This window comes from Felis catus, chromosome A2 (assembly GCF_018350175.1).
Source record: "Felis catus isolate Fca126 chromosome A2, F.catus_Fca126_mat1.0, whole genome shotgun sequence".
Lineage (NCBI taxonomy): Eukaryota > Metazoa > Chordata > Mammalia > Carnivora > Felidae > Felis > Felis catus.
The window spans coordinates 17,812,340-17,829,100 of record NC_058369.1 but is presented as its reverse complement, the minus strand read 5'-3'; the positions used below and the strand labels follow the sequence as shown (position 1 = coordinate 17,829,100).

Sequence of the window (16,761 nt, the reverse complement as noted above, 5' to 3'; positions counted from 1 at the left end):
AGCCCTGGTCACTGTTCTGTGACTCTCAGTGTCCAACTTGTCCCCAAAAAGGAGTAGACAGAGTGGAGGCTGAGGACACGTCCTCACTGCCCCCCCAGGAGGGGATGAGTCAGAGGTGGGGGGCTGCTTCATGCCGGAGCCGTGCCCAGCTCCTACCTCAGGGGCTGAGAGAGATAAATGGGCCCGGAAGGGGGCAGAGGCCCGACCACAGCACAGCACCGCCTGGTCCCAGCCGCGGGCAGCCCCGGCGGCCCCACCTTGCTCCAGAAGAGGCTGCTGCTGGTAGGACTGGGATGGCTCTGGGTGGGATGGGCAGGGCCTTGGGGGCTGAGTAGATCCGGGTATGGGTTATTGGAGGTCTCCGGATGTGGAGTCTCTGGCTGCTTCTCTACCTTGAGGACCCCATTCCTGCCCTTCTTTGTCCACGATCTGCTGCAAGCTCCCTCAGACCTGAGGCTCCCCTTTTGTCCCTCTGTGTTCTCTCCATGCCTTGGTATCCTTATTTTCATCATGCTGTCTGTCTCTGGGGTGGCTCCAGCCTCTTTGTCTTCCAGTCTCCCTCTTTTGCTCTGCCTCCATGTCCTCCCTCTCGTCTTTTTCCCTCTTCTCCCTCCCCTCCCCAACTGTACCCATCTCTACATCTAGATCCAGACCTAGCTGTGCTCTCTGTCTCTTTCACTCTCCTTCTTGCTCTCTCCGTCTCCCTGGCCCCTGCTCTGTCTGGCTGTCTTGTGCTTTCATCTCTGTCTCTCTTATCTCCGTCCCATGCCTGGCCTCTCTAATCTCTACCTCTCTGTCTCCTTCCCTTGGTCTCCCTCTCTCTGTCTGTCTACTTTCCCCGTCTGCATCTGTCCATGCGCCACGGCTGCCCAGAACCCCTGCCCTGAGCCTCTTTTCTCCTCGCAGCCTGACCACGCGATGACCAGGTGGGCTCTGCTGGTGCTGATGATCCTGACGTCGGGCAGGGCCCTGCTTGTCCCCATGACCCCTATTCCAGCCTTCCAGCTCCTCCCTCAGAACCCTCCCCAAGCCACTCCCCGCCCTGTGGCCTCAGAGAGCCCCTCAGCCAGCACCGTGGGCCCCTCCACTGCTTGGGGCCACCCTAGCCCTGGCCCCCGCCCAGGCCCCCGCATCACTCTCTCACTGGATGTCCCCATTGGCCTCCTGCGGATCTTACTGGAGCAAGCCCGAGCCAGAGCTGTGAGGGAGCAGGCCGCTGCCAACGCTCGCATCCTGGCCCATGTTGGCCGCCGCTGAGCCTCAGGGCGGGGGTCACCCTGAATTAGGAGACCTGGAAGGCAGCAGCAGAGCAGGACGCACTACATCTGGGCACAGTGCGCCTGGCCACAGCCCCGTGCAGTCACTGCCATGTGGTGTCATATCACAGCTGAGTGCCTCACAGAGCCACAGTTTGTTTGGACAGCCCGGGCATTGCCATATCGGGTGACTGCCAAATGGAGTCTTGCCATACCTGGAGCCACACAGACTTACAATATGTCTGGACAGCTTGGACACTACTGTGGAATGTGACTACCGTGTGGAGTCTTGCCATGTCTGGGTGCCCCACAGTCAAAGAGCAAGAATCTGGACACTGCCAATGTGGCCACTCTTGTGCCAGTTTTAGGAACCTCAACATAGGAGCCCAGTATTGCATCTCAGACCCATCCACCTAAGACCAGACCTGCAGGTCTTCCCTGCCCCCAACAGGTCACCACACAGGGGAGTGCAGGCTGAGGGTCACATGCATGTTTTGTGCTTCATGAGGCAGCACCCACCCCAGAAGAATGGGGCCGTCACAGGCATCTCCAGGCATGGGTGACCGTACGTGGAAAGTCTGTGGTTGTGACAGCCTTGCCTTGTGGTAGGTGTACGTGTGATCGGTGGGTGCATCTCTGCTGTGGGTGTGTGGGGGTGAGGGGAGGGCATGCGAGGGGGCTGGGAAGAACAGATACTTGTCCCCCAAACCCACATGAAGCACACTCAACACACAGCCAGGCACTGTCCTACCCACAGCCCTGCACACCTGGCCTCGGCCCTTGGACACACGATGACTCAGGAGAGAGGAGGCTTGGGCTGCTGGGGCTCCGGTCCAGCCCCATACCTCCTTTGTTGAATTGTCCCAAGCAAACTAAAATGTGCTCACCTTTCCAAGCCTTAGTTTCTTCCTCTGTAAAGCAGAATGATGCCACCAAGCTTCTTGCAAACATTGAGTGACGGTGCACTTGAAGGTTCTAGCACGCAGGAAGAGCTCAATAAATGTAGTGACTGGAGAATGGGATGAGTGAGAATCACAGTCATGTGCACCCAGGCAAGGACAGTCAAGGGTTTGGTCATACTGACTATGTTGCCCCTCTGCCCACTTCCCTCCACCCCTGCCCCATTTCACCCACCCGGTTCCTTGGTGTAGAAGGAGTAGGTTTTGCCTAATCTCACACCCCCAGCTCCATTGCTGGGCTGGAGATGGGGCTGACCTTCTGAGCAGTGTGGACAGGCTTGCCTGCAGATGGGGCAGATACCCTGGGTACTGTAGACAGCTCCAGCTGGAGACGAGGGCAGACACTGGGCAGTATGGACCGCTCTGCCTGGAGAGAGAGGCCACAGGGGCAGGAGTTTGGCTGCCTGGGGTGGGGGCACTGTTGATCTCTCAAGTTGTGAGCAGCCTCGGGGGGCGGGCCCAGGGCGTGGCCGGGGAGGCGGGGCCACGGGGCACACCGAAGCTCCCTCACGAACCCGGAGGGCGGGGCTGCCTGGCTTCAGGCTGCAGGGGGGCAACGGCCCGGGGCCAGTTCGCTTTCAGTATGGACAGAGGCACGGAGGGAGGCAGCGCCCTGACGGACCCCGGGTCAGGGAGCAGTAGGCGGGGTAGGCACCGGCGGCGGGGAGAGGGTGGGGGGATTGAGGAAAGACCAGGGCGCAGTGGGGGTGGTGCTGGAAGGGGTGCGAGAGTGTTGGGTGTCTCTCTAGCTGTAGGGGTGTTCTGAGGGGGCATCAGCCTGTCGGTGGCAAGGAGGAGGGGGAACCCTGTTGCCGTGCAGGGGAGTGGAGGGGCTGGGCCAAGGGGGAACTATAAATAGCTTCTTCCTGCAGCCCAGGGAGAGGGACAGCCAGCTGGAGCTGCCTGAGGCCCTCCCGCTCTACACTTTGCTGGCCTCCCAGGGGGTCAGGTTTGTCCAGGTCCCCCTCAGGGGTCACACATCAGTTTGGGGAGGCCCAGAAGCTCATTTGGGAAATTTTTCGTATGAAGTGGCTTTAGCCCTTAAACCAGGATTTCTAGGGCACCTACTGTGTGCCTTGTGTGGGTCCTGAGCTGTTCTAAGCACCTACTGTGTGCTCTATCCTGGTCATGAACCTCTCTAGCCCTTACTGTGTGCCTTGGCTGGCAATGAGTCACTCTGAGTGCCTACTGTGTGCCTTGTGCCAAACTGCAATCAGCAAGTGCCGACCACAGTTCACAGGCTGCTTGGTCACATGGCTCCATATCCACAAGCTGGAACCTCACGCCGTCTGTGAGCTCTGGGCCCAGGGAGACACTGGGGATGATCCTGGGCTTGAACTGGCTGGATGAAGCTGGAATTCCTGGGAATCTTCCAGTGGCACAGAGGGAAGAGGAGGAGGGAAATAAAGGGGAAAGGAGGCAGTAGAGAGCAGCGGGCTGTGCAGCCTTCCTGTCTGTGTAGGCCTGGGTGCAGGGCTTGCTAGTGTGTGTGCACGTGTGACTCTGTGTTCATGCTTCCGTGCACTGGCATGTGGGGCTGTGTGGCATTCACTGAGGTCCCTGGGCCTTTATGCTGCAAACGGTGGCTTGACGGTCTGGCCAGGACTGACCAACAGATATAGGTTTGGGGAAGAGTTTGAGCAGCAACAACTGAGGATCGAGGACTTCAGCCAACCTATAGCTTGTAGCCTGGGACACTGGAGAGAGGTCTAGTGGTCAGTGCAGAGGGCACCACGGGAGCCAGCCAGGACCAGGCCAGGCAGGTTCATAGAGGAGGGGGGAGACTGAGCAGGACAGATTCACACATGAGTGCACGCCGACATCCCAGCACACTTTCCACCCCGTCACTTTGGGATGGCTCCAAGGAAGGAAAAGCCATGAAGGCCAGCTGTTCTCTTGGAAATCTACTGATGCTGTAGGAGCAGAAAGCCAAGAGAGCATTTCAATGGAAGGAACAAGCCAGAGCCCAGGGGGAGGGGTAGGAAATGTGGTGATATGGAAGGTGTGGGAGGTGAGGTTTTAAAGGGCTGGGAGTTCATCTCAGTCTGTCCTGCACTGTGGGCTGGCTCTGTGACGCCGGACCCTGCTCTCCTCCCTCAGTTTCCTACCTGAGAAATGGGCGGGGAGACAGGAGCATTCTTAGAGCAGAGGTAGACTTTGACCTTGGGGAGGGGCCCCAGGCTCCTCCTGCTGGTGACCTGTGGCCTCCCACTGGATGTTGGGACTTGGGAAGGTGTGTCTGGGTCAGCCCAGGGTCAGACTGTTTGGGGAAGAGTGGGAGGTACAGTCATTGCTCTTCCTGAGAAGTCAGGCTCAGACTGGCCTTGGGGACAGCTTCCTCGAAATGGCCCTGGCATCCTGCCCTGCCCTACCCCCTACCCCCTACCCCCTACCCCCAGCTTTTGACTAGCATCCCAGGAGGGGTAAGGAGGAGAATGGCATGCAGAGGAGGTGCTGGGTGTCTGTGGGTGCTAGAGTATGTAGCCTTTGCAGTGAATGCTGGGGGTTGGATAGGGTGTGGGTGGGTGGTGACAAGGTCTCTGAGGTCGAGGTGACCCCAGGATGGCCTTGGCAACGGCTCGGAGACAGACCGGAAGATTGGCTGTGCCAGGAACCAGTGAGTGGCTTTGGAGAAGTAGGAAGCAGGTGGGTGGTCACAAGGGGCATCAGGAGCCACATATGAGTGTGTTCAGAGCTGCCCTGGTGTGAGGTGGAAGGAGGTGGGAGGTGGACGCTGCAGAGAGAGGATGAAAGAGGAAGTGCTCAAGTCTGTCTGGGGCAGGGCATTCCTCTGGGGGTAGGCAGCTAAAGCTGGTTTCAGGAAGGACCTAGGTGGGCTTCCACCTCCCCATCCATCTCCTGTGAAGTGGGCAAGACATCTGTATCAGAGTTATCTTAAGGGTCCTTGCCAGGCGGCAGGGAGGTCAGAGGGAGGGGATGCTGCTCCCCTGATGCACTGGGCGGAGCCTTGTTCTCCATGTCCCTAGCACCTGGCTCCTGGCTGGGCACACTTTGGGCAGAGAGAACCTGAGAGTGCCATGATCCTGTCTGGGGGTTTTGTGGAGGACATCGCTAGAGGGCAGTGTGACCCAGGTTTGAGCAGTGTCAGTGGGGGTCCCGGGACAGAAAGTGTACAAAACTTTGAGAAATTGGGCTGAAGAGACAAAGGAAAGTGACACAGGGTTCCTGAACTTCTGGACTTCTCCCTTGCCCCCTGCTTCCACTGCATTCTTAGAGACAGGAGGGAGATAAATAATATAAATGATATCACTGATGTGCTTTAAAATGGATTTCTCAGACACTGACACATTTAATAAATACCAGAATCTTGTAGGTTGATGATGCCCGCATTCTGTTTTTCTGATGGAGAGACAGAGATTCATTTAAAAAATATGTAGATTTACAATTTAAAATTTAATTGGTAGAGATGAAATCCTGGCAGGAGAAGTAAGATACTGCCAGGGAGCTTGGTTAAAAGGTCCTGCTCACGTGTTCTAGGTGGGCCAGAGTTTTAGCCTGAGCTTCCCACTAGCCAAGGTAAAAAGAGGAAACATAATCAATTTTGAGATTTGTCCCGTGCCCCTGTCCATGAGGTAAAGAAACTTCCAGCGCGGTTGAGTCGGTCGCTTCAGTGGGCGAGGTTAGAGTCCTGGGGCTTGAGAGAGGGTCGAGAGAGGACCGGACGCAGGGCTGGCGGGCGTGGCAGTTGACATCTGGGATTACGCAGGAGTCACCAGACAGGTCCCGAACAACTGAGACCTGAGGGTCAAGCAGGCCCTGCTCCCGGGCATGCAAATCCCTTCCTCCTAGGGAACCTGAGGTCAAGGGTAGCAGTGAGCAGAACCCGGGTGCTGGGGGGAGGGGGGAGGGGGCAATCTATGCAGGCGAGGCCGTGGGTGAGACTAATACTAATGCGTATCTGAGTGTACGGTTGGGTGTGCCGGGCTAGAGCCTCTGCACATCCCGGGCTAGAAGCTGTGGGGAGCTGGGCATGCGCGTCCTCGATCCCGGCGTGACTGGCGAGCCTGCTGGGTCCAAAACCGGCTGGCAGTCGAGTTGGGCATGCGTGGTCGGAGGCCAGCCCTCTTCTGTTGGGGGTAGGGCCTATTTGTTCTGGGGAGGGGCCTGGAGGAGTTGGATTGGCGTCTGCACGGCTCGAGGAGGGGCGGGGCCGAGGGGCGGGGCCTCGAGTGGCCCGAGGTGGCCTGGCTGCTGGGTCGCGGTCCGCGCAGTCCGACTCATCCCATCCCGGGTATGGCGTCCCCACGGGAATTGACTCAGAACCCCTTGAAGAAGATCTGGATGCCCTACAGCAATGGGCGACCCGCTCTGCACGCCTGCCAGCGCGGTGGTGAGGCGGGGTCCTTGGGGAAGGGGAGGGCGGCGCATCGGGATGCGTGGATAGGGCGGCCTGGGCAGTGGTCTCTCATGGAGAGGGGGCCAAGGACAGGTGGGAAACCGGGGACAGATGGGGCTGCCGTGACTGGTGGTAGAGGAGCAGGAACAGGCCGGGAGCCGGGCACAGGTGTGGCAGAGCAGGGGGAAGAGACACGTATATGGCCGCGTCTACGCTCGCTAGGGGCTAGGTCTGGCCGCCATCACCTCTGGCAGGTACTCACTAGGTCAGGGCAGGGGAGGATTCGGAGCTTCGTCCTGCCCTCTCTGCAGGCCAGAGAGTGTAGACCGGTTCTGAGCTGTGTTGGCCTTATGGAAATCATTTGGCCTCTCTGAGCCCAGAAGTTTCAAACGCCCAAGGGTGGGCCATTCCTCTAGTGGGAGGAAGGGTGCTCCTTGGACTTAACTACCCACTTCTGGGCCTAAAACTGAGCTTTGAGAGGAATTTCAGGGAAGTGCAGTTGTGTTGAGAATGGAGAAGGTGAGAACACTGTCCCATATGGACCTGTCTTTGTGTTCATGGCTGTATATGCATCCAGATGGGGTTGTGGGCGAATGGTAAGGTTGGAAGAGAAAACATCCAGGAGACATGCTGAAATCTGTGGAATTGTTAATGAATTGTTACGGCGGGGCCTGCCTTTCCTGGGATCCCGGTGTTTAATCCACTTTACTTGACTTTCTATTTGTCCTTACATGAGTCTGCAACCGCTTATTGCCAAGAAAAACAAAGGTTTTTTTTTTTATAACCGAAACACTATAATGAATTTGCAAATTGGCAAGGACCTCAGAGAACGTCTAGTCCAACTCGTGGTACAGATATAGAAATGGAGATCAGGAGATTGTGTGTTGTGCTAGGATCTCCTTGTACACCTTGATGTTTGCTTGGGCATAATAAGGGAGGGGAGAGTGCCCCGTGCTTGTTTTGCTTTGGGCCAGCCTGGGGGCTCTTTGACCAAGATGTGAGTCCTGTAGGTGGGCTGTGTGTATCTCTTACTGTACTGGGTCCTGGTAGGGGGTGGTCATGGTTTTGACCAGACATTCTGGTGGGTCATGGCTCTAATCATGATGTAGGTCCTGGTAGGAGGCTGAGGTGGTGGTCAGTCTCTTAGCCCGGGGGCCATGGCTTTCCAGTCAGTACTCAGTCTGACTGGCTATGGCTCAGTACTGAGTCTATGGCTACACCCTAGACATCCTTTCTTCCAGACTTTTCTGGAGGGACCGAGGCCAAGGCCTCTTGCTCTTGTGCTTCTAGCCAGTCTGCATTAGGCTGTCTTGTCCTAACAAGGGGGTGGCTGCTGTTACTACATAAAGGCGAAGGAGTCACAACCTGGGCTTTTGGAGGCGGGAACACTCCAGCCACATGGTAGCTCAGCTGTGTGACCTTGGGCACGGAGCTGACTCTCTCGGCCATGGGTTCCTCATCTGTGGGATGGAGGCAGCCATCTCCCTACTCCCAGAAGCTGCCAGGAGCCCCCTCAGGAGGAGGCGCTTGATAAGAGGCAGCAGGTGGCTCTGCCATTTCATCACCACTTTGCTTCTCTGTGTGTCAGAGTCAGGAATTGAAGCATCAGCCCTGAGCCAGCCCCCATTCCAGGTGGCAAAGATGCTGCGACCCGTTGGGGAGGGGTCTGTGTTTCTCCACGCTCCAAGGATGCGATGAAAATGTGGCTCTGGTCTGAGCAGAGGAACTTGTGCCATGGCACTGTCTCAGGGTGTTGCAGCGGGTGGGATTCTGGACTGTCCCAGAACAGGAGAGCTTCCTGGAGGAGGAGGCGCCCAAGAAGCCAAAGATGAGACCTGCAGATTGTGTGGTGGTTTGGTCCCCAAGCAAGGGTCCCTGAGTTCACAGCAGGGAGTAAGCCAGGAGTGAACGTGGAACCTGTCTGGGCAGCACCTCCAGTCCCTAGAGACTGTTCATGCGGCATTGTACCCTCTACATGGTGGACTTATAACTTGATGGAAGACCACAGGAGGCCCCCCTCTGAGGGAGGGGGATGGGTAGAAGTTGACTTGATCACAGGGCTTTGTGGAGAAGAGGATATAGGGCCTACGGCTGATCTGTGCTGTGTAGTGGGTTGGCTTTGGTGTATGGTCCCTGGCTCCTGAGGGCACCACAGGCTGGTTGGCTGTGCTTCCTCCACCCCCACTCTCCATTAGCAATTCTTCTTCCTTCGGAAAAATTCAGAGCTACACACGAAGGCCTGGAAGTTGTTACCTTCTTCATCATTGACCCCTCAGCTCAGACTTGGAGGAGTTCTGGGGGCAGGTGGGGCAGGGGATGAAGAAAGGAATCAAAACATGGCAGAAAGGACAATACTTTTGATAGCTTTTATTTTATTTTATTTTATTTTATTTTATTTTATTTTATTTTATTTTTTAAGAGAGAGCACGAGCGTGCACACATAAGTGGGGAAGGGGCAGAGAGGCGTGCCCAGCATGGAGCCTGATTGGGGGGAGGGGGGCTCAATCTCATGGACTGTGAGATCATGACCTGAGCTTAAATCAAGAGTTGGATGCTTAACTGACTGAGCTACCCAAGTGCCCCTATGATAGCTTTTATTAACAAAAAGGTAACAAGACTTTTCTTTTTTTTTATGTTTATTTATTTTTTTTATTTTTTTATTTTAATTTTTAAAATTTTTTTTTTTTAACATTTGTTTATTTTTGAGACAGAGAGAGACAGAGCATGAACAGGGGAGGGTCAGAGAGAGAGGGAGACACAGAATACGAAACAGGCTCCAGGCTCTGAGCAGTCAGCACAGAGCCCGACGCGGGGCTCGAACCCACGGACCGCGAGATCATGACCTGAGCCGAAGTCAGACGTTTAACCGACTGAGCCACCCAGGCGCCCCAATGTTTATTTATTTTTGAGAGACAGAGAGACAGAGTATATGCGGGGGAAGGGGCAGAGAGAGGGAGACACAGCATCTGAAGCAGGCTGCAGGCTCTGAGCTGTCAGCACAGAGCCAGACATGGGGCTCGAGCTCACAAACCATGAGATCATGACCTGAGCCTAAGTCGGATGCTGAACTGACTGAGCCACCCAGGTACCCCAGGTGGCAAGACTTCTGGGCTAAGGACACGATTGGTGCATGCACGGGACGATAGGAAAGATGACTTTCTGTCCCCTCTGAACAGGACAGTGATGCTAGGCTGCTTTATTTTAAAGAGTACTCCCTTCCCCAGCCTGCCTCAAGGAAGTAGGAGCACGTGCAGTTCAGGAATCAGTTCTGGAACCCACTCAGGACTTGTGGCTGCCCCTGAGGTGACACCGCCAGAAAGTCATCCCTGTGTTGCACTAGGCTTATGTCGGGCCTCTTGACTCCTGGGGCTCCTAAGGCCTTAAGCAAATTTATAGGAAAAGAAATCAGCGAGGTAAGTCGAATTGACATGTCTGCAGATTTCCCTCTGCACCCGCCTCGTGTTCTAAATGGTGCGTTCTGTTGTCTGGTTGCTCGGGACTGAGGTTCTTGAGGGCCCAGAGCTGCAGTTCCAGCTGTGCACCCAGCTCACCTGGCGCATATGCTCTCTGTTCAGGCGCGGTAGTGGGTTCCCTCTTGGTGGGCCTCAGTTTGCAGATTCTCTACTGCTAGCACTTGCTTATGTTTTGCTGTTGTAAGCAGAGCTATTGTGAATACACTTGTACCTTGATCTTTCTTTGGGTCATTTCCTTGGGAGCTTATCTTGAGGAACAGAGATGGTAGGTAATTTATTGCTCTTATTCTGCACCCAGCCCTGGTTTACTGCCCTGCCTGCCCACCATGGCTGTGCATGGGGTCAGGGGATGCTGTTACCAAACACTGGGAGAGGAGGCCGGGAGTTTCTCTGGGATGGGAGATGTGAAGACGGATCCTGAGGTGGTGGGAGAGCCCTTCAGGGAGCAATGGGAAGGAGTGGAGCAGGCTGGCTGCAGGTTTCCCCCATAGTTAGTAGCTGATTCACTGCTCTTTGGTTGCTTGAGAGCCTGGCCAGCAATTGTGCAAACAGCACAGGCCATCGTGTTGCTGGGCCTCAGGATGCAGGGTCTTGCTTAACTTGCTTTTCTCTCTCCTTAGCCAATGCTGAGGTTTTTCTGCAAGCTCACTCTTGCTCACTGTCATCCTGTGTTCTATGGGATCCTCTCCTTCTCTCCCCTGAGGCTCACAGTTTGGGTCACATTTGCCCAACGGTCATGTGCAGGAGCGATGGAGCCCCGACTGGCAAGCAAAGCCCTTTACTTCTCTGCAGGGCCTGCCTGGAGACAGACAGGTGCTTCTGTGCCCTAAGTCTGAAGGGCAGTCTGTGCTAAGGTGCACTTGTGGCCTTAGCCAGGTGTGCTGCCAGGGCTGGGCAGAGGGCACAGGTTCCCAGACCTGCTCTGGCTTTCACATGGAATAGTGCTAGACCTCACTGAGGGATTGTCATCCCATTTTACAGGTGAGGACACCAAGCCTCAAAGTTGCCAGTAATTGTCAGAGTCAGCATAGGAACCCAGACCTGTCTGACTCCTGACCCCTAGACAGGGCTGCCCCTAGGGCCTCTGCACTCCAGCTCCAGTGAGGGAGACAGCTTGAGGGGTGGGGCCCAGTGATCTGTCCAAGGACTACCAGATGAAGGCACTTGCAGAGCATGGGGCAGTGACAGGTCCCCACACGGGCCCTCTGTCTGTCTGCTGTGGTTTCACATGGCCCAGGTGCTGAGGACAATGAAAGGAAAGCTTCCTCAGGTTTCTGAGGTGAGGCTACACTGAAAGCTGAGACGGGTCACGTGAGGCTGGTGGTTCTGCTGTCTTGGTGTCTGTCCTAGTGGACCAGGGTTTGGGGGTGCTGTGTCCAGACCTGTCCCCGCCTCCAGCCTTGGCAACTTCTCTGGGTGCCACACTGACCCGGTGACACGTGGGATGGTAGGGGGTAGGCTATCAGAGGGTCAGTCCTCGTGGACATTGGTCTCAGCCCCTCATGGCTCTCACCCCAGGGGATTTCGAGAAGCCGCCCCTCCCCCCAGCCTGCGCCCATAATTTTTGAGCATCAGTCCTGTGCCAGACCCCATGGTCCTGAATGGCTCAGATACTGCAAGGCTGCTCTTGTTTCAAGTGATCAAATGCAGGGGGCGGACTCGTGGGTGAGGTGACCAGGACTGAGGGAGAGAGAGGGTGCCAAGGCAGTGCAGAGGTGTCTTGGAGGAAGGGTTCACTGAAGAAGCAGCTTTTGAGCTGGGCTTTGTACGATGAGGCAGGCAGGAAGGGTAAGCAGTGGGAATGCGCTAGTGGGAACGCTGAGTGACTGCTAGGCTGGGGTGCGGATTCCTGGGTGACAGGTGGCGCGTTGAATACCCTCCGGGCTTTGGCTCTGTCCTGCATGTTCATCCAGGGGTGTGGCACATCCAGCTTTATATCCACAGTGCACATCTGGATAAGGGGCTGGTGAGATTCTGCTGTATCCGCTGGAGCCCAGACAGGCCTGGGCAGTGGGGCCATGCCAGTGGTGGCTCGAGACCAGGGTATGAGGCCAGGAGGCCTGGAGGGCACATCTGAAGTCCTGTGCCAGGAGCAGAGGGAGGGGCACACTGGGAGGGGTCCCAGCTCTTGTCTGACACCAGCTCCTTGCCTTTCAGTTTGCATGACCAACTGCCCAACGCTCATTGTCATGGTAGGCCTGCCCGCCAGGGGCAAGACCTACATCTCCAAGAAGCTGACTCGCTACCTGAACTGGATTGGCGTGCCAACACGCGGTGAGACTTGGCCTCGGCTTCCAAGGGGGCCTTGGGGTTTTGTGAGGGGGAGGGGAGAGGAGGAGAGAAGGCTGGTCTGGGATGTGTCAAGGGCAAGAGCTGGGGCTGCTGCTGTGTGAAAGATGAACCTTTCTTTCCCCCAGAATTCAACGTTGGCCAGTACCGCCGGGACATGGTCAAGACATACAAGTCTTTTGAGTTTTTCCTTCCAGACAACGAAGAGGGCCTGAAAATCAGGAAGTGAGTGTATGTATGTGTGTGTGATGTGTATGTGTGATTGTCTGTGTTTATGGAGAAGGCCCTGGAGCCCAGGTGCCGATCATGACTAAGCTGCTCCTGAGCCCTGGCCTTGCCCTGCCCCCGCTGGGCTGTGATAGGGCTGGTCTCCTGACCATCTCAGGATGTGGCGGAGCTAAGGATGTGTTGGATTTGGGGACAGTGGGAGAGGGTGTGTGGCCTCTTGGTAGTTGGCCCTGCCCTGGGGTTCATGAACTCTTAGTAAGGACATCCTGTGGGAGGGGAAGAGGGGGCTTCAGGGAGATGCAAGGGGCTTAGCCAGGGCCAGTCAAGGGCTGGCTGCATAGAAACCTCTCAGCTTGCTTACCCCAGGCCTTCCATGGGGATGACCTCTAGTAGGGAGGGAGGCCCGAGTAGGTGCAGGGACACAGGCCTCAGGGATGGGGCAGAGTGGGAGTGGGACTACCTCCAGGCAGCTTCTCACAAAGCCAGAAGGATCAGCCCAGAACCGTGGCCTTCCTTCCCTTGCCCCAGAATAAACTGTATACTTGGAGGATGTTTGGCATGTGCTTGGCATGTTCTTGGCATGTGTAGGGTAGGCCGTGGCTTTGCTTTCATGTGGCTAAAACTTCACACTCTTGCTCTTATTCACGAGATGGGAATTTGCATGTGACACTCAAACTTGAACCGAGAACACCAGCTGGTGGTCTGAGGAGCTATGCTGCATTCTTTTCGGCAGATGTCAGCTGAGGGTTCAAGAAGCTTCCTTGCCCTTGCTCTGGACCCAGCCATTGTGGTAGGGCATTTAGCAGAGGTCTGCCCAGCTGTAGTGACCTCTCCAAATCAAGTACGGGTCCAGGCCAGAAGCTACTGAGTTGTTGCCCAGGCCTGGATTCTAGGCTGCCTGCTCTGTCTCTGGCCACCAGGGGGCAAGAGCTCTTCGCTGTGGCGCTTGGCCCCTCCCCAGGGTTTGCTCTTGGGTCAGTGGGGCTGGGCCAGGCTGCTGCACCAAGAAGGTGGGGGAATCTGACATTTCAGGCCTGTGGCTGAATTGTGGGTCAAACATGAGACTGGACCCTTTGGTGACCCTGACAATAGGGAGGGGAGTGATATTTGAACTCCTGCTGCGTATTGGGTGCATGCTGCCCATTATCACCACCCCTTCCCATTTTACAGATGAGGAAACTGAGGCTCAGGTGTCTCATATAAGATAACAAGTTACTTCAAAGAGCCCAGACTTGAACCTAAGCCCATATAACACTAAAAACTGTTGTGTCCATCTTCTAGTATTACCCAATTAGTAGGTCAGAGATCATATCAAATGCAGATTCTACAGCATCCTCAAGCCGTGGGCACTGACTAGCTTGCCTGATCTTTCCTTCAGTGGGTGCTGGCACCTTACTCTCCCAGATGTGGAGACCAGGTCTGAAAGTGATGGTATTTTAGGATCACGCAGGGTTTGAATTTGAAGCCGGGCCTGTCTGAATCCAAAATATTTGCGGGAACAATAAGAGAGCTGGCACTCCTAGGGCTCACCGGTAATTCTGCTCAGGCTGCCAGTCGAAGGTAGGCGTATTGGGATTAACTGAGATGGGGAAACCCAGCCTCGGAGTGGTTGGGGAGCTAGTCCAGAGTCACCCAGCTGGAACAGAGGCCCCAGCGGTAGCAGCTGGGGGCAGGTTCACATGGGCCTCTCTGCAGGCACACCCTCTGCCTATTCCTAGAAACCCTCCCTTCTGGATCTAAAGCCTGGGTCTGTGCTACCGGACCATTTCCCAATAACCAGCCCCGAACGTCCCACAGCTAACTGGCAAAATAGAAGAATCAGACTTTTTAAAGTGGGAAGCCTGAGAAGAGAAGACTATATTTCCCAGAGGCCTAGGTTCTTGTATATCGTCGAGGTCCCTGGAGTTCTACAGCATTGATGTCTGTCCCAAACACTGGGCACAGTGGTCTCCTACTACACACGAGCCCATATGGCGGCCGTGGGCGCATGCACATTTGTCTGACAATTCAGTTCAGTTCTTTTTTTATTTTTTTTTAATTTTTTTAATGTTTTTATTTATTTTAGAGAGAGAGAGAGAGGGAGACACAGAATCCAAAGACAGGCACCAGGCTCCAAGCTGTCGGCACAGAGCCCAATGTGGGGTTCAAACTCGCGAACCATGAGATCATGACCTGAGCCAAAGTCGGATGCTCAACTGACTGAGCGCCCCAGGCACCCCAATTCAGTTCAGTTCTAACACTATCTATCTGGAGTTAGCATCAGTCTGCATAGGTTAAGGGCTCAGTCCCACAGACTGCCCCCACTTTACACTCACACCCCCATCCTCTCAGGCTCCCAGGCTGTTCCTCCCACATTTCCACTGGAGCCCTGAGATGTACGTGGTGCTGCCTTAGCCAGAGCAGCCCACAGATCTCAGCCCAGAGCATGGTGCTGAATGCAGGTGGCCAGAAATGGCTCCGGCAATGCCAACTTCCCAGACTCTCAGAATTCAGGTTTTTGGGCGTGCAAAAGCTTTTTGAAGTGTTAACTAAAAGACCCACTGGGGCACAGAAAGGTCACAAGGAGGCATAGGAACAGAGCTCCTCCCAGTGACCTGGACTCAGCTCTGCCACCAGTTTCCCCATGACCCCAGCAGGCTGCCTCCTGCTCCACTTGGCCCGTGCCTCCGTGCACGGGCTCAGTGGCCTGGCCCGGTGGAGGCCCTGACAGCACAGCCCTTTGATGCACTGGGGGTTTACGCGCAAAATCAGAAGATCAAACAAATGGAAGAAGATCTAATTTTATTCTTACGTCAGAAAAGATAGAAAGAAAGAAAGAAAGAAAGAAAGAAAGAAAGAAAGAAAGAAAGAAAGAAAGAAAGAAAAAGAAAGATTAAAATGATTTATCTAGCTGCAGACCTTGTGGGAGAAACGGATAAAATTAGGAAGATCCTTATATATAGCAGTATATTTAGCTGCAGTAAACCAAGAGGCTGAGATGTTCTGAAGGCAGTATAACCAATGGTCAGTCATGGGGAAAGTTTCACCTTCCACAGGGCCAGTGGACATGGTGCAAGAGGCAGAGACACAGCGTCCTCCTCCAGGAAGGATAGTATCACGTGTTTTCTCTCCCAGGAAAGAAAATTGAATATTAAACGTAATGTTGCCCTGGGGACCAGCGATAGTGTCTTTTGTCTCCCCACCGCCAGCCCCCAACAGTCACATACGAGGAAATGTCTGGTTTTGAAAGTGCTTATTTTGATATCAGGGGAAATGCATGACGCTTGGAAGTCATGCGTATGGCAAAATGGCAGCCTGGATTTGCCCCCAATGAGATGAGAAGAGAAAGCACAGAAAAGTGGTATTTTAAAAACTATTCCCAGTGGCCAGGAACACGTAGCCTTTCACTTACAGGAGCAGAGTTCACAAAAGCGCTGAAAATTATCCGAAGGAAAGAGAAACCTTGAGAAGAGAAGGGACCCCAGGGACTGTGCCCTCTCTGGTCTGGGGTAGAACATATCCCTGACCTGTTGCCCTCCTGCAGCCAGGGTCGGGTGCTGGGCTGACCCTGTGTTTTTTCTTCTGAAGGCAGTGTGCCCTGGCGGCCCTCCGTGATGTCCGGCGGTTCCTCAGTGAGGAGGGGGGACATGTGGCGGTGAGTGTAACACCCTGGTGACTTCTGGGAGTGACGTGTGGGAGCCTATATACATCTAGCCCTTTGCTCATCAGGAATCCAGAAGGGAAGTCAGGGTGTGTGTGGCCCCAGCTGCCCCTGGGCTCCAGCCCTTGGGCGGAAATCTACAGCCACCATGTAAGAGGAAGCTAGAGGCTGGATGTGTGCTGGGAATTTCCCTCTGGGCTTGTGGTTGCATTTGATCCTGTAGGACTTCCTTCTGAATACTCACATTATTGGCCACCGCATGTGGTGGATCATGTTACCAAGTCTTTAGCAAATGTGATTTCTCCTGGGGTGGGGAGAATCCTGGCCCGTATTTAGTGGCTGTTCTGGGAGCCAGCCAAATCCTGGGTAATGGAATTCCCCTGTGTGTCGGCCCCTCCTGTCAGGTGGATGGGTGGGACACGGTTGAGCAAGGGTGTCTGTTGGAAAGGGCCCTACCCTAACCCTATGCAGTCAAACACAGGGGCTGCTTTTGCCTTCCCTTTTCCTCTCGGAGACGTGCCTCCCACAGCTCTTCATCCTCCAGCTCCATCTGGATCAG

General features: G+C 55.0%; 2 protein-coding genes across 10 annotated transcripts in view; both read left to right on the top strand.

The window, feature by feature from the left end:
- The first annotated feature begins 43 nt into the window (after positions 1 to 43).
- On the top strand, positions 44 to 2,270 carry UCN2 (urocortin 2). The gene is made up of 2 exons (XM_006928725.3): positions 44 to 282; positions 907 to 2,270. The coding sequence occupies exons 1-2, from the start codon at positions 178 to 180 to the stop codon at positions 1,255 to 1,257; spliced, it is 456 nt and encodes a 151-aa protein (XP_006928787.1). The 5' UTR covers positions 44 to 177; the 3' UTR covers positions 1,258 to 2,270.
- Positions 2,271 to 2,711: 441 nt separating this feature from the next.
- Positions 2,712 to 16,761, top strand: part of PFKFB4 (6-phosphofructo-2-kinase/fructose-2,6-biphosphatase 4) — a 35,624-nt gene continuing 21,574 nt past the window's right edge. For 4 of the 9 annotated variants that reach the window (XM_019821154.2, XM_045049837.1, XM_045049836.1 and 1 more), the window contains exons 1-4: positions 6,387 to 6,566; positions 12,203 to 12,319; positions 12,463 to 12,559; positions 16,130 to 16,196. In XM_019821154.2, the coding sequence (XP_019676713.1) occupies positions 6,470 to 6,566; positions 12,203 to 12,319; positions 12,463 to 12,559; positions 16,130 to 16,196 (378 nt within the window). In that variant the 5' untranslated portion in view covers positions 6,387 to 6,469. Of the gene's footprint in view, positions 2,863 to 6,386; positions 6,567 to 9,748; positions 9,986 to 12,202; positions 12,320 to 12,462; positions 12,566 to 16,129; positions 16,197 to 16,761 lie in introns of those variants that run through there. The other 5 variants (XM_045049851.1, XM_003982163.4, XM_003982162.4 and 2 more) reach the window with 5 other exon arrangements.